We start from the raw sequence: 17,193 nt of genomic DNA, 5'->3' as shown, positions 1-17,193 counted from the left end.
TTTAAGGGTGCAGTGAATTCAGTAAATAAATGTAGTGGTAATAGAGCGTGTTTGTTTTTTAGCCTCCTCTAGCCATTCAATCAGTCAATCAATCAGGATTTATAAAGCACAACTAACTAACGATAGGGTATCCAGGCACTTGCAGGTCCCGGAGGCTTATTCGAACAGCCAGGTCTTGAAAGCCATTCGGAATTCCAGAAGTGAGGTGATGGTCCAGAGGTGGGGCTGTTTCACATTTTTGCTGCTATGTGAGAGAAGGAGCGTCCTCCACTTCTGCTTCGGTAGATGCAGGGAATATGGGCAAGTGAAAGGGAGGAAGAGTGTAGTCTTTGAGATGGTTGGTGGAAGTTCAGTCAGTGGTTAATGTACATGGGTCCTTGGGTGTGTAGAGCCTTGTGTGCATGGGTCATCAGCTTGAATCAACATCTCTTCTGTACGGGAAGCCAGTGGAGTTGCCTGAAGTGGGGTGTGATGTGGGTTTGTTGGGGAAGGCCCAGGATGAGTCTGGCTGCAGCATTCTGTATGGTCTGAAGTCTCTGTAGGAGGTGTGCGGCAATTCCTACGTACAGGACGTTGCCATAGTCCAGTCAGCTGGTGATGAGGGCCTGTGTCATGGGGCGTCTCATGTGTAGTGGTAGCCACTTGAAGATCTTACGTAGCATGTGCAAGTGAAGAAGCAGGCGGAAGAGATAGCGCCGATCTGTGATCTCATGTGAGTTTGTCAGTGATGATTCAGAGGATTCCAGCGTGGTCAGAGGGAATGGGTGCTTGTCCTAGTTCTGATGGCCACCAGGAGTCTTTCCATGTGTTGCTGCTGTTGCCAAAGATCAGTACTTCCATCTTGTACTGTGTTCAGCTGCAGGCAGTTGTTCTTCATCCAGTCAGCGACACTTGTCATGCATCAGTGGAAGTTGGTTCTGGTGGTGGAGGGGTTGTCAGTGACTTCTTTTGCTCCAGAACCTTCGGCTATTGGCTTGAGACACTTTTACTCACATCTTGAATCAGCCCACAGGAGCATTCTTGTCCCATTGTTTTTTTTTTATTGGTAACTTGGGAGTGTGTTTCTGCCTCAAATGGAATATATGAGGATCTATTGGTCCCACACCCCTAGTAAGTGAAAGCAGGCAAAAGCATATGACAAAATGGATACTAGAGAAAAGGAAGCTACCCTTTTTAAGGTTGAGACTATGAGTGCATGCACTAGCACATGCATCTCACTTGCGAGATTCTGTTGTGTAAAGTAAAGTGCTTGGAGCCCGACTGTCGTTCACCATTTGATGGTCTGTGTGGCACTCTACTTTACAGTCTTGAAATTTGTCAAGGCAGGTCTGGCATAATTTCCGTTCCTTTGTGTGAAGCAGGGATCAAGCACTGATTGATTCAACCTAATTAGTGCCCATTTGCTGCTCCCAATGTGACCGAGGTACTATTTTGTTGTTTTTAACTTCTAGTGCCCTGGAAACAGAAGACTTGTGACTGGCAAAACCTTGTCCGGCAGGACAAACAAAATTGCAAAATGTTATTTTTAAAGCTAACTTTCTTTTATTTTTCCAAGTCGTCTTCACTCACTTTGCACTCATGTTCCAAAATAATATGTCTCACTCCAATCTGCCCCAATCCAAAGCAATCTGCTCCAATGTAATCTGATGCACCCCAAACCAAAACAATCTGCCACACTCCAAGCTGCCTCACCACAATCCAAAACAATCCGCACCACTCCAATCTGCCCCACTCCAATCTGCCCCACTCCCATCCAAAACAATCTGCCCCACTCCAATCTGCCCCACTCCAATCCACCAACCTCAATCCACTCCAATCCACCCCACTCTGATTCAATCCAACCCACACCATACTCAATCAATCAATCAATCGCATTTATAAAGCGCGCTACTCACCCATAAAGGGTCTCAAGGCGCTGGAGGGGGGGGGTCAGTGCTCGAAGAGCCAGGTCTTGAGCTGCCTTCTGAATACTCCGGTGCAACCCACCCCCGCTAAGACACTCCAACCTCCAATCCAATCAATCCCACTCCAATCCAATCCAATCACCCCACTCCAATCCAATACAATTCAACCAAACCAAACCTAATCCAATCCACTCCACCCCAATCCAATTCACCCCCTCAAGCTCACCCCACCCCAATTCAATCCACTCCACCTCACTCTACCCCAATCCACTCCACCGTACCCCAATCCACCTCACCCTAGCCCAATCCGCCCCACTCCAGCCTAATTCAGTCCACCACACTACAGTCAATCCATCTAGCCTACCCCAGTGAAATCCATCCCACTCCGCCACATTCCAATCCACTCCGCCACACTCCAATTCACTCAACCACACTAGAATTAACCCCACCCCAATCAAATCCACCTCATCCCAGTTCAGTCCACTCCAATCCACCCCACCCCACCGCACTCCAATCCACTCCACCTCAATTCAATGCACCCCAATCCAACACCCAATTAAATCCATCCCACTGCAGCCCACCACACCTCAATCCACCACACTCTACTCTAACCCACCTACTTTATCCCAATCCAACCCACCCTCCTACCCGCCCCAGTTCATTCCACCTTCCATCCAGACTGCCCAACTCCAATCCATCCAGACTGCCCCACTCCAATCCATACAGCCCGCACCACTCCAATCCAATCCACCCCACCCACCCAAGTCCACCTCGCTCCAGTCCAATCTAATCCACCCCACCCAGTCCAATCAATCCACCCAACCGCACCCCAATCCAGTCCACCCTACCCCAGCCCCATCACTCCAATCCAAACCACCCACCCCACTCTAACCCAATCCAATCCACCCCACTGTCTCAATCCACTCCACCCCACTGTCTCAATCCACTCCACCCCACTGTCTCAATCCACTCCACCCCACTGTCTCAATCCACTCCACCCCACTGTCTCAATCCACTCCACCCCACTGTCTCAATCCACTCCACCCCACTGTCTCAATCCACTCCACCCCACTGTCTCAATCCACTCCACCCCACTGTCTCAATCCACTCCAACCCACTATCTCAATCCACTCCAACCCACTATCTCAATCCACTCCAACCCACTATCTCAATCCACTCCAACCCACTATCTCAATCCACTCCAACCCACTATCTCAATCCACTCCAACCCACTATCTCAATCCACTCCAACCCACTACTTCAATCCATTCCAACCCAGGCCACCCTGTTCCATCCAACTCCACGACACTCTGCTACTGAATCACTGAACTGTACTCTCCTATACTAAACTCTACTCCTCCTATGCCACTTTACGACATTCCAACAAATGAACTCTACAACACTCTACTCTCCCACTAAACTCTAACACTCCATGTCGCTAACTTTTAGTCATGTTGAACAGCAGCCACATTAGTGTACAACATGGAAAAACACATTGCCAAAGCCAATAGCTCTTCTACAGGCGAAACCTACTGGCTTTGCCAATTCTTTTTTAGTCTGGATTTTGAAAGTACAGCTATCCTACAGACATACGGCTAACAATAAATACAAAGTGGGCTGTTTCTTTAACCAGTGGCTTGAGACTATATCCATCATATCAAGGGTCAGCCCTGTGGAGCAGTGGTTCACAATCTGTGGTCTGGGGAATCCTGGGGGTCTGCGAAGCCTCCTCTGGGGGTGCGCAACTGCTTAGAAAATTAAATATTATTAACAGATTAGGACCCCAGCTTTCAGTAATGACTCAGTGGGGGGGTCCCCTGACTCAAATTATGATTCAGTGGGGGGTCCCCTGGTTCCAGGAATGATAAAGTGGGGGTCCACAGAAGTCAAAAGATTGGGAACCACTGCCGTGGAGTATTCATCTCATATGTAATGCTACTGACTCTTTAGGTGTATCTGTCCTCTTTCACCCGAGCTCTTCCTTTATACTGTATAAGGTATTACTTCACAATTATAGTTATCTGTCTACTCCTGCTGGCTCTCCCCTGCATGTCTGACTCTAACATGCTAATACTGCATGCATTCTTTAGTTAAGCTCAGACATATTGGCTTTGCCAAAGCTTATTCTCTGTATCATTCATTTTTCAGATACTTTTGCCTGCACTCACTTCCAAGTGTCAGTAAAAAAAAAGAGCAGAATTGGCAAAGGGTATAAGCTTGACAATTGTGCGGTGTGTGCACATCCGATGGCACAGCATGCCAAATGGCTTCACATGCATGCGCAACCTATCGTCTAATGAAACAGAAATACAAGTTACAATTCCAAAATAACCGTAAAGGAAAGCAAGGGGTGAAAATACTGTATAAAAACGGGAACCTCAAATTGAAGTGGTTGTGCTTTGCGCTACACGATTATGTTTTCACTGTAAGACAAGGGAGGGAGAGCCTAGCAGTTAGTGAGTGTGTTCAAAGTCCGAGAAAAAAGATAAGGGAAATTCACACACACAAAAATATTACAGGTTATAGCAACATCATGACATTGTGATCAGGTGTATCATGATAAAGGGATATCTGTGGAATTTGTTGTCACAGGTGTTCCAAAGTCTAGTAAGTCAGCCTTTTTTCTGATGTGAGGCTGCATGAAAGGTCTAGAAGCAAGGAGAAAAGTGCCATACTTGGCAGGGTGGCTGCAGGTTAGGGACCACGAGAGGGGGCCAGAAGGTTTTTCTGAGTAGGGTCAGTTTTTTGTTAAACATGTTGGCTACGGCACGTGCGGTTGGGCGTCAACTGTTTTAGAACAATAATTCTGCCTTTTACGTAGGATAGAGTTTCAGAAGGAAGGTTTTTGCCAGTCAGCAGAGATGTCATCTCTGTGGATTACTGCTGCCTAGGCCCTAACTCCGGTTATGCAAGACAGCTCTGAGGCAGGATCAGAGACTGAGACAGCAGATACTGAGACACCACCTGATGGAGAGGAAAATGGAGCAGCATTTGGTGATTTTACAGGCAGCAGAGTTCCATCCGATGACTTATCTTCCAGCGATTCTGCTGATGACAGTCTGTGTAGCAGATCAACCATAGGAGATTAGATCAACTCGGGGAGCAAGCACATGCAACAGCAAGCACAGACGAAGTATTCTTTTGGCAGCTCACTAATTTAGTTCAGCCTCAAATTCCGCCCTTCACTGGTGATGCTGGATATAAAGTCAATACAGCCAATATTTTGCCAACTGACAACTTCTCTCTCTTTTTGTATGTTGACTTCCTTGAGCAAATTGTGCAACAAACAGATTTGTGTGCCAAACAATTTCTGAGGGAGCACGGAGGCAATCTAGGATCTCATTCTATGGCACACCAGTGAACTCCCACTTCACTTGAGGAGCTGGAGATATTTTTGGGCCTTACGATCAGAAAAGGGTTAGTGCAGAAACCAACCTTACAGTCCTACTGGTCTCATCACACAGTTTGGGTAACACCCATCTTCGCACTGTACATGAGCATAGATCTTTTTTTGCTATTGCAGAGTTTGCTGCATTTCAATGACAATTCTGCTGCATTGCCTGAGACCATCTAGACCAGTGGTTTTCAAACTTTTTATTGCCGCACCCCCCCCAAGTGGGAAAAAATTAATCATCGGGCTTCCCCCCTCAGGATTTTTCATAATTATTCTATTAAGTTGGCAGTGTTTAAATATGCCTAGACTTATTTAAACATTGCAGTTAAGTTCTGTTACCTTTTTAAAAATGCAATAAACATGTTTCTACTTAAAACAAAGCACTATTATCTGCATAATACTTCTTTTGGCCTGGCTCCCCCCATGGGATCACTTGAGGCCCCCCTAGTGGGGCCAGCCCCCCAGTTTGAAGACCCTGATCCAGACCATGACAGGTTGTTCAAAATTCAGCCCATCGTGGAACATTTGTCTGCCAGGTTTCCAGCGATTTATACTTCTGGAAAGAATTTGGCCATCAATGAGTCCTTGATCTGTAGAAAGGGTGGTTGCTGTTCAGGCAGTGTATTGAGAGCAAACGAGTTTGCTATGGCAACAAGTTGCACAAGCCCACTAGACACACACATCGGGCCTAGCCTCCGCCTCCACCTCCACTTATGACCCCCAACAGTCTTTTTGCCTGCCCCCCCCCGGGACTTGCTTTTTGGCAAGAAGGGAAATATTGATTTTGGATGCTCTTTTTTTTAAAATACATATGAGTAGCGGAGTTGGACTAAGTCCCAATATCACAATACTTCTATGTTGAATGGCTGCACTTTTTGGCCTTGGGTCAGCTGCCAACTGGGGAAAATTACCAAACCCAGACATTTCTGAAAACTAAACATATGGGGGAGTCCAAGGCGGTATGCTTCGTATGGATCCTACAAAGATTTCTTACCCACAATGCCCTTCAACGCACAAACGTTACCTAAATTTGCACATTTTCCTTGCATTTCTGTGCCATGGATGTCCGGAATCAGCAAGTATCCACAAAATCCCTACCAATCAGTGTTACCACACTTGTCTTGATAGAAGTTCTACCCCATCTGAGTGACTTGGCCTAGTTTCCTCGAAAGACACAAATCAAACAAGGGTCAATGTGAGTTGCTCACCGAGATTCCTATTGACCTTGGCTTGATGCCTGCCGAGTGCACTCACCCCAGCCAAACAAGTGATGTAGCATTTTTATCGGGACAAGTGGGAGAATGCTGGGATGTAGGAATTTTGTAGATTCCTGCTCATTTTGAAAGTTTACATCACAGAAATATGAGGAAAATGTGTTTTTTTGTTGTCAACGTTTAAAGTTTGCAAGGGATTCTGGGGAAAAAGAACCTGGTGAGAGCCATGCAAGTTAGCCCACCCTGGATACCCCTATATACCTAGTTTTTAAAAAATGTACAGGTCTGCTAGGTTTCCCTAGGTGCTTTCCGAGCTAGTGCCAAAATCTACTTCTACCCACTTTGCAACAAAAAAAAGGTCAGTTTTTAGTGCAAAAATGCAATGCTTCCATGTTGTGTTTTAAAATGCTTCCTGTTGCGGGCACTAGGCCTACCCACACAAGTGAGGTACCATTTTTATCTGAAGACTTGTGAGAGCATAGAACAGTAGAACATTTGTTATTAACAATTGGGTTTGGCTTTATTTGTGCCTTTCAAGGGTAAGCAAGGGTGCAAGAAAGAAGACATTACCCTCTAAATCATACACAAGTACGGGTACCCACAAATTCAGAGATAACAAATAACCAATGCTCCTAAACTCCAAGTTTTGTAACCATTTCAGAAATACATTGGTTTCCTTGATACCCATATTTCATTCTACATATTTCACCATATGAAATGGTCTATACTCGGTAATCAATGAAAAACCATTGTACGGTGCAGCTCAGTTGTTGGCTCTGGGTACCTTGGGTTCATGGAGAACCTACAAACCCTATATATGTCCGCAACCAGAAGGGTCTAGTGGACATAATGGAATATTGTTTTAGTAAATTGGCCATCGTGACAATAACATGAAAATGTCACAACTGGCCATTTTTTCCTATTCATTTTCAATAATTCTTTATTTCAACAGTATTGTCGTTGAAAAAACCTTGAGAGATCTACACATGATGCCATGCTGAATTTGGAATTTTGTCTACTTTTCAAAAATCTATAGCTTTCCTGGATCACCCCAGGGTTTCACACTTGTTCCCATGACAAATTGGAAGCAGGTTGAGAGCACACAAAATAGGGAAAAAAGGCTACCTCACTGAAAAATGTCAAAACTGTGGTACATTATTAGGTTTTTTGATTCAGCTCTGTATGTTCCTCAAAGCTGGGATGACGGTAACTTTAGCCCAGCAAACCTTTCGTGGATGCCACTTTTAGGGAAAGAACCAGCCACTTATTCAGAGTACTTCTTTCCTTTAAAAAAAAAAAAAAAAACTTCATAATTTTGCTGTATTTTGACTATTTTCCCAATATCCTCCAGTTGAATCCACAAACCTTGGATACCTTTAGAATCCCCAGGATGTTGGAAAAAGGGACACAAATTTGGCATGGATACCTTTTGTGGAAAATAAGTTTTTAACCCCTAAGCGTAAACTACCTAAAACAGCCAAAAAAGGGCTCAGAGTGATGGGGGCAGTGGTTTGGGCACAACTGTTAAGAAGGAACTTTACGGACACACAAAAGAGCTTTGGGAATTATTCTAGTATTACCCAGTAGGATGCAGTATGTGTGTTTCAACGTGATGATTACAATGGGAGGGCTAAAATTAGGACTAAGTTAGAAGCAATTAAAAGGTATCCTGTTTCGAAAGTGTGGGGGTCATCCATTCACTGAAGGGTGAGAACGGAGTCATAACAGGATAGCAATTACGTTTACCGTTGTCTGAACTGACCAGCACAGATCCACCATTATGCATGGCGACAGAACATCACAAATTCAGCATTCTGTCTGGGGACTGATGTGACCCGCATCGGTTTCAGCATCAAGCACAGTCGCAGAAAATAATTATTTGATATATAAATACAACCCAAATCAAATAAGCCACACTATATTGTCTGGCACAATGGCATGGTCATTTTTTTCTAACAGATTAAATATCTCGGAGCAGAATTAACACTACTGACGAATTAGCACTGCCCCATTACTGGAAATAATATGATTCACAGAAACAGTTTTGCGTACCTGGTCCCTACATGTGCTTCTCGTCAACGCAAAGTTTATTGTGCATAACACAAAATGGAACCTTTCATGCATATAGTAACTACAGCCCACTTTTGCCAGAGGGACACAAGCTCTTTCAGCCTGAATCTACCAGCATGTGGGCATATTAATATGATATACTAAGGAACCAATAAGTCTAGTTACATTCCCAAATCTTCCTTCAGAAGCTTGACCAGACTATCCTCTTAACTGTTATAATTGCTTACTTACTCTATATCTTTCCGCACCGAACCCAGGAGATCTTCGCGCTCCCGTACCGCAAGAAAATTGGCTTTTGTTTTGTGGAATTCATGTGTGTAGTCCTGAGGAGATAAAGTAAAACATATTTATGTCACACATTTATTTTACTATAGGCAATCCAAAAAAAAATAGTCCCACTTTTTTCATGGAGAGAACAAAGGTCGAGATGGTTTGTACCAGCCTGGAGTAGTCACGGAGATAACCCAATAGGTGTGGCTTGAATTTTAAGCACCGACTAAAAAAATGTTTTTAAACATGCTGTCGTGAAAAAACATGATTTAAAAGCATGTTTAAGCATACAATGTACCAAAAATATAAAGGGGCTCATTACGAGTCTGGCAGTCCGCAGACCGCCAGACTCACAGAGGCGGTCGGACTACCAAATTACTACCAGGCGGTCGGACAGCCAGGGGACTGCCGCCACCACCAGGAACATGGTTACTGGCGGGGTGGCAACGGTCGGAGTCATGGTCCGCCATGGTGGCGCTGAGTTCTGCGCCACCGTGATGATCACAAGTCCAGTTTCCACCAGCCTGTTCATGGCAGCGATACGGCCGTGAAAAGAATGGTGGAAAGCCAGTGCTGGGGGCCACAGTGGGGGCTGGGGGAGTGCTGCACTGCACACGACCATGTTGTGGGCAGTGCAGAAGCACCCCTGCCCAGCACCCTCTGTGCGACTCTTTGGACTGGGAGGACCCTATGTGCAACGGTGTTGGTCTCTGGTCCATGAGGAGCCGAGGACAATGCTGGCACACTCAGATTTTGGAGGTTTCCGTCAGTCAGCCCAGTGGATACCTTGTAATTGGCCGGGGGTGGTGGAGGAGGGAGACTGTTTTTAAAAAAAATACCAACTAAACTAATCTTATAGTCGTTTCCCCAATAGGATGCATTGTTTTTTAAACAATAGATATAGCTTTACGATGGTGCAGATAGCATGTGCCTTAGGACAGGTGCCAAAGCTCTATGCAGTGGGAGTCCTAAAGAACATACCATGCTCTCAACAGGAGGAAACATGAAGAGAGCTTATCTACACCATACTCCTAACACAGCTGTAACTCGGAAACTGGATCCACTGCTATCACTGTATCACATGAATGCAAAAATTAACCGACTTGGAGGCATCAATCCCATAGTAAACCACATGCCTGGCTGCACCACATGCCTGGCTGCACCCCTCTCCTCCGTACAAATCCAACCCAAAATCCAACGATCCTACGTCTTTACTTCAGTTTAATGGTGGGATTAAAGCTTGGCCACATGCGCCCGGATTCTGTGATTTGGATGCCAAACGCATAGATGTACCAGCCACATGAATATTTACAATATGCAAGTAAGACAGACTACCTTGTTTTGGTCTGAAAGAATTAGCAGTGAGTTGCATTTTGACTACCTCATCTGCTATTGGCCTCTTATCCTTATCAATGATCACAGTTGCTTACCACATCACTCGAGGGTGTCCATAGAGGGGACAGCCTACTAATACTGCACCAGGCGCTGCCTTGTCACTGGTATGCCAGGAGGCGTCAGTAAGGGTTACTCCCAACCCAGCATTCTTCCCTTGGTAGTGCACCTTCATGCACCCAGGAAACTTTAGGGTAACATGATTACGAGACCTGTTCCCAGAGCATAATTTCCCAGATGGGAAGCCATGAATGTACGAGTTGAGATACTCAAGGATCTGTCACAAACAGGTCTCCCTCTTTTTTAGAAGACAAAAAGTGAGCACCGGATGAATGCGGAGTAATAAACGTTATTCATAATCCTAGATGCCTTGATCTATTATTCGAGAGGGGGCAGGAGAGGGACAGCGCTTCCATTTTATTCTCCGAGTTTTTTGGTCTACGTTTCTTTGTTATTCATGCTTATCAACATATATTGCATGCTGTGGGAAAAGGGAAGCTCGGTGGAGCGTCGCTGTGGCCCATTCTTTGCAGTGTTCCAGCAGAGGAGCGCTCTTCCAGAACGGAAGCATGCGCTGGAAGTACCAAGATGAGGAAACCTTTGCGGCCATTTGGGTGGCGTTCTCATGGTCTGCTGGCAGCACGGTTATTTATGCTTTTATTACAGGCTTTATATTTAAATTGTAATAGGGACAGGTTTGCTCAAGAGCGGATTCCCTGCGCCACGCTTGCACTGCATCAGCAGCTTTTCCTTCACAGCGAGCAACGAGAATTTACTAGCACCAGGGGAGGGGAGATTGACCAATTTAAGGGAAGAACATCTGTCGCAGCAGAAAAATGTGACAGGGAAGATGAACTGGAAGCGAGATCCGAAAACAGAAATAAAGTAGGAGCGACGGCCAGAACTCTTCCAGCAGTGACAGCTCATACAAACCTCTGTCGTACATCACCATGTGAAGACGTAAAGCAGAAATTACATCTTTCCCAATCCAAGCAAATTCAGAGCTAATACAGAAACAGCCCGAAAACTCTATTATAAAGATGAAAAATGATTGATATAGTCACAATTTCTGGATCGCTGAATGACGACTGTGAAAACGCACACTGCCTGGTACGTGCTCGATAGCCCCGGCCTCTATGAGAGCCTCACTTTTTCTTTTATCACTCGTACACCTTGACTTCAGAGCTGAACATTTTCACATTCACTCCTCACATACGACTGGCTAAATTCAGCCCACAGCCAGGAACAAGTGATTCATTTATGGAAAAATTAAGCAAACTGTACTTGGAACAGTAAGCAACCAGGCACATTAAGTAACCTGGCCGAGTATCCATGAGGTTCAGAGCACCCCCTTTCTTTCAAGTTATCCCAGAAAGACTGGGCCAGACTGGGAACCAAGATCAGCTATGGTAAAAACTATCCAACCTGATACATTAGACTTGGAAGGGTTCTCTTCCCTCAGAGAACATTTTAAATACAAAAAAAATAAAAAAAAGAGAGAGAGAGAAAACAAACGGTCCGCTTTATGGAGCAATTTTTGGGTTGGGTCTGACTAGAGGCAACATTTGTTATGGAGAAGCTTATGTCATAAGAAACAAGCATTTGCAATGCAATAGGTCTCGTATTTTCTTGAATTAGAGCTACTGGCATTGTAAATTCATACCCGGACTTTTCTTGCCACATTAATTGGTCAACCCTGCCTCATAATTTCATTTTTTCCTGCCATATAATTCCAGTTGCCCTGCATAAAAGTAAGCAATTAAACAATGTTCCTACAGGGGGAAGTGAAACCCTTGTCTTTCTGGTAAACAATTTTTAAACAATCTTCAAACGTGCACATTTTGTCAACAATTCATATTTTATTATATCTTTACTAAAAAAAAAACAGACATTCTTGATTTTGAATTCAATCCTTGCGGTGCTCCTATAGTGATGGCGCAGCTAAAGTGCATGTAATGAAAAACGTTTGTGCAAATGTGCTCTGTACAATATATACAAGATGTGGTTAAAACATAAATTCTCTGTGACCTTCTATAAGCGGACTCATATTACTCCAGAGGTCCAAAAGTCACTTTTTAGTCTCTCAAGAAAAATCCACACTATCAAAATGTTGACGTTTCAACCACATTTATATAGATCAGTCTATCCGGGGTCATTATCATGACTGTTAGTTTGCTATAGGTAGCACCAGTCAGTCATTGTATTCTGTCTTAGGGTGATTGTTTAATCATCTCATCCTCCATTGACTTTAGATCCTAGTAGTCTGTCCACTCCCTGTACCTCCATTGGGTTTGTTTTTCATACCGGAGGATGACTGCTTGCATCTCTAGAGACTAACTGACTGGCGCTACCTATAGCAAACTAACAGTCCTGATGATGACCACGGATAGATTGATCTACATAAATGGGGTCAAAACGTCAACATTTTGATAGTGTGGATTTTTTTTTGAGAGACTAAAAAAGTGACTTCTGGACCTCGGGAGTAATAGGAGTCCGCTTATAGAAGATCACAGAGAATTTATGTTTTAACCACATCTTGTGTGTATTGTACAGAGCACATTTGCACAAACGTTTTTCACTACATTCACTTTCACTGCGCCATCACTATAGGAACACCGTAAGGGTTTAATTCAAAATCAAGAATGACTGTTTTTTAGTAAAGATATAACATATGAATTGTTGACACAATTTGCACATGTTTGAAGATTGTTTAAAAATTGTTTACCAGAAGACAAGGGTTTTACTTCCCCCTGTAGGACCATTATTTAATTGCTTATTTAACTACCCAGGTTCTAGGGTTATGGAGTATGCCTCATTTTCTCTAAATAACTGCATAAAAGTAAAGCACTCCCATGTACCTTCTTCCTCTATCCGAAGCAAAAAATGAAAATGTTGCTATTTAGCAGCATTTAATTGGGAAAAGCTTAATTGAAGCACGCTAACGTTGTGTTTATTGAAGGCAAAATATGGGCTTACAAAACACACGATTTCCACTTAAAAACTATAGTCGAACCACGGAACTAATTGGCCACACAGTAAATAAATATTTTTTAAAAGCTAATCGCTGCATATTAACACAATTGTGTTTTTTAATATTTATGTTTACCTGTTGTTTCACTGGTGTGTCTCATAAGGTGCTTGACTGCAATTTACACTGTTTAGGTGTGATTCACTCCACAAAGTTTTATAGCATCAGATAACATTGCTGCTGTCTACAGAGCAAGCCAGCCAGCCAGTCATTTACACTCTTTCATCTGGGTGATGCCCTTTCACGAACACATGCTTATGTTTCTGCTATGTGTTTTTGTTTTTCACGTTATACTTTTGTCTCCCCAGCAGTCTTTTTTTACATTAATTTGCTGTATTTCACAGTGTTTACAAGTAAAGAGTGATTCATGTCCTTGGGTTCAAAATGTTTTCTACAACATGATAACATCTTGCTGTTTAAACTTCCAGCCTGGCAGCTTGGTTATAGTTTGGAGCCGAAGGACATTGTCATGTTAGAGTTTGCATTTTTAATTAATTATTCTTTATTTTGCCCACAGTAAATCACGCGAGGCAGAAAAATAACTGAGGGTCCTTTAACAAAAATTGTTTGTGCCCTGCATCAGAACATACTGGCTCAAATGAAGCACTGTGAACATAATAAGTGTGCCTTCTTTAGATCCAGCTGTTACTCTACACAGAAGGCTGATTTATTTTTCCTTGATAGCGAAGCCATAAGCTTAATGTTTTTGGCTTACAAGACCCACAATTGCCTTGTTAGCATACACGAAAAGTATGTTTTTTCTAGGTTCAGCTAATTACACCACACGCTAATAACTGCTGCATATACTTTTACGAGTAGAGAATACTAAAGCAGGCTAATTTGAAATTGCAAAGATGCACATTTTTCGTTGTTTGTGGTGCGCTTTCATTTTGGTTTTGTTAGGACTTTCCCAAGCGTCTCTTTTGGTCATACTAAATGCAGCGCTGTAAGCAAGAGATGAATCTTGGAATTATTATAAGACAGTGCAGAGGGTTAATGTGGCTGCTACAAAGAACGTGTTGTAGGCAGATGACGGACAGCATTTAATCTTCAAATGTTAAAGAAACTGGCGATAAATGTTATTTCTGGAGAGAGAACTTACTTTTCCCTAGTGGAAGCTTGGGCTAATTATAAGGTGGCGCAGAAGGTTAATGTGTCTGCTGCGAGGAACATGAACTAGGCAGATCAGAACTAGCAACTAATGTAACAAACTCACACGAAAGATGATATTTACAGGCTGCTGGCATGCAGCAGAAACTTCACTGGAAGGACAGATGGGGATTGCTTTTGTTAAAGCTCTTTTTCCCTTCAGAGGTTTTCTGAAAGAGATTGAAACCAGGGGCCGGCTCAGCCCCTTCACTCCTGATAGCCAGGGAGGATTTTGGTTTGTGCGCCGGTTCTAAGCAGTACCGTAGTACCCCATTAGCGAAAAACAAAAATATGAGTTGCTCACAATGAAATATTCCAAAAACCCAGGCTGATCGGCCCATTCCCTTAAAACCGAGGCTGTTGTGAGAGGAAGAAAGGGCATAAAAGAGAAATAGGTACAATACACACCAAAGACATGATCAGTAAACACCTAATAAAAAAATGAAACTAATACAGTTTCACATAAGCGAGCCGACAGGCGCCATGAGCATCAGCGTGAAGAGACACAAAAGGAAAAAGAAGGTTGCTTGAAGTCAAACATATCGACAACCATGTAAAAGGGGCGATAGCCAAGGCAGTAACAAAACCACCCTAAGGAGGGACAAACATAAAGCATTCACCAACGAAAAGAAAGGATTTTTGAAAGGCAAGCCCAGGAATGAGTGATAGTGATGGGCGTGCGGTGCGCATGGTTAAAAGCCCAGATACATCCCAACACGTTGGGAAAAGCAGCGCTTGCGTGCTGCTATGCACAACCTAAAAAAATATAGATAGAAAGTTGCTTTGGGTCATCTCCTTCAGCAGTTGGTTGTTTAGTTATTCCCTTTCAGCCATTGCTTGTTGCAAGTATCATTCTAGATGAGTCCACAGGAATATTTCCTCTTTACTAGCCTTCAGCCATTCAATTTGTGCCTTATATGCATGATTTGCCTAAAGAGTGCTTCCATTGCAATGCATGGATGGTGAAGTGTCCCTGCACTGCCAAGTGAGGTGCAGTTGCTTTACACTCATTGTTCTACATTTTTTATACATAAGAGAGAGTCACTTTTTAGGTCGCTGTTAAAATATAATTAATGCTTTTATTTCATTTTGTATTTTAAGATGCACTGTTGGTAGTTATTCAGTCATGCGCTAACTCTAGTACATAAACACCATCCATTTTCTTGTTAAACACTCTTCTTTATTGATTTCTTTTTTAAAAGTTCACATAAAATTCAATCCAAACAAAAAGGCTTTTCTTAAGGGCTGTAAATGAATGTCACTATAATAGAATCCAAAAGACTTTCAATGGTAAACATCAATGTTTATCACAACAAATGTCTAGATGTCCATGTGTTCACAATAACTTATCAGGGGCAATTCCTGACCACAAATCAAGTATCTACACTTCCAAGACGAGAAAATTATTTGTTGACTAGTATCCTTCTCAATATTTCAATAAAAGCAGAAGGAGGAATTCATAAACCTCTTCGATACATATGCTTCATGACATCAATCATTCGTTATGAATCTCACAAACTGGTAATATCCAAATAGGTGACTGAACATGTATAAACTATATATTCTCTACTTTCCTTATCTCAGATTACTATTCATCCTGACATTAATGTTTGGTATTAGCACTACAGCCAACTGTAGTATCTACATTTTTTAAATACTTTCACCGCCATTCACGGGATTAGCACCACTGCACATCCGGGCCAATCCTTGCTGCACTCACAGCCCAGTTCTTCTTCAGCCCAGAAGAGGGCACTACTGTTCAGTCACCAGAATTGAACCAATGCTGCTAACACCCAGTATGGTGCAGGCTTCCCTTAGACCCAGCTCCATCTTTGTCAGGGTCATGTACACACTAATTTCCCAGGACAAATAAACAGAGGCTGACACCAACATAATGTGTTTTTTCAGTTTCTTGCTCTTTGAAGAGAGAACAGGTCTGTGCGACTGTCAGTCTCCCATGATATCGTTCCAGATCACTCAGCTCCTGAGAGCTTCCCTTCTGACAATGGGAGGAGGAAAAAGTGTGGCTAATGGCAGCGCATGGCCAGGCTCAGCCTTTGCCTGGTGAGGTACTTCCTCCCCAGCTGTGCTCTGCGAATTAATTTTGTCAAGAAAAAAAAACATCAGGTTAAGATGGAGAATTATGCTGCAGTAGATAAGCCAGGCACCAAACTACCCCAGACATCAGGAAGAGAGAAGAGTCCAGGATAATAATCCAAATTAAATCTTGCTACAAGAAGCAAAGAATCAGGGGCAAAAACAGAGAATAAGTGGGTGCTGGATGCAACAAAAAATAAGGAACAAATGCATCTTCCACTTATGATTGCCTACATTGTACAGGATTTCAACAGGAACTGACATCATAGGTAAGACTCATTTCATCTTGAATTGGAAACAGGAAATACGATCCTAAGGCAAAATCCACCAACTTGGGAAGGGTAGTTAACAGGCTTGGCCATGCCTCTTCCTTCTGATACATGGTGCCTGCTAACTACACATGAAAGAAGACCAACACTGACATCCTCATCCCACTGCCGGATTCAGTAGCTCCACCCTCTGCAATGCTAGCTAATGCCTACAAGTGATCGCAGAACACCCTGTAGGGTGAACGCGATCACAGAATCAAAAGCACATCCCAAGCTCAGGACAAGTCCACCTATTTGCTGGAAGTGGCATCCAGCAATAAGCCTCAGTGTGCGGTATGCACAGTCTTCCTGGATAGTCTCAAGTAGGTCCTAGGGGACACAGCTGTGTCAGTATTCTCCCCTCCTG

At 43.4% G+C, this 17,193-nt stretch overlaps 1 protein-coding gene across 2 annotated transcripts in view; it reads right to left on the bottom strand.

Annotated features, from left to right (window-relative positions):
- The window catches only part of GOSR1 (golgi SNAP receptor complex member 1), a 274,923-nt gene that overhangs the window by 145,735 nt on the left and 111,995 nt on the right, over nucleotides 1–17,193 (bottom strand). For both annotated transcript variants that reach the window (XM_069226270.1, XM_069226271.1), the window contains exon 5: nucleotides 8,814–8,905. In XM_069226270.1, coding sequence (XP_069082371.1) covers nucleotides 8,814–8,905 — 92 coding nt within the window. The remainder of the gene's footprint in view (nucleotides 1–8,813; nucleotides 8,906–17,193) is intronic.

Source organism: Pleurodeles waltl, chromosome 3_1 (genome assembly GCF_031143425.1).
Source record: "Pleurodeles waltl isolate 20211129_DDA chromosome 3_1, aPleWal1.hap1.20221129, whole genome shotgun sequence".
Taxonomy (NCBI): domain Eukaryota; kingdom Metazoa; phylum Chordata; class Amphibia; order Caudata; family Salamandridae; genus Pleurodeles; species Pleurodeles waltl.
This window is presented reverse-complemented; position numbering and strand designations above follow the sequence as displayed.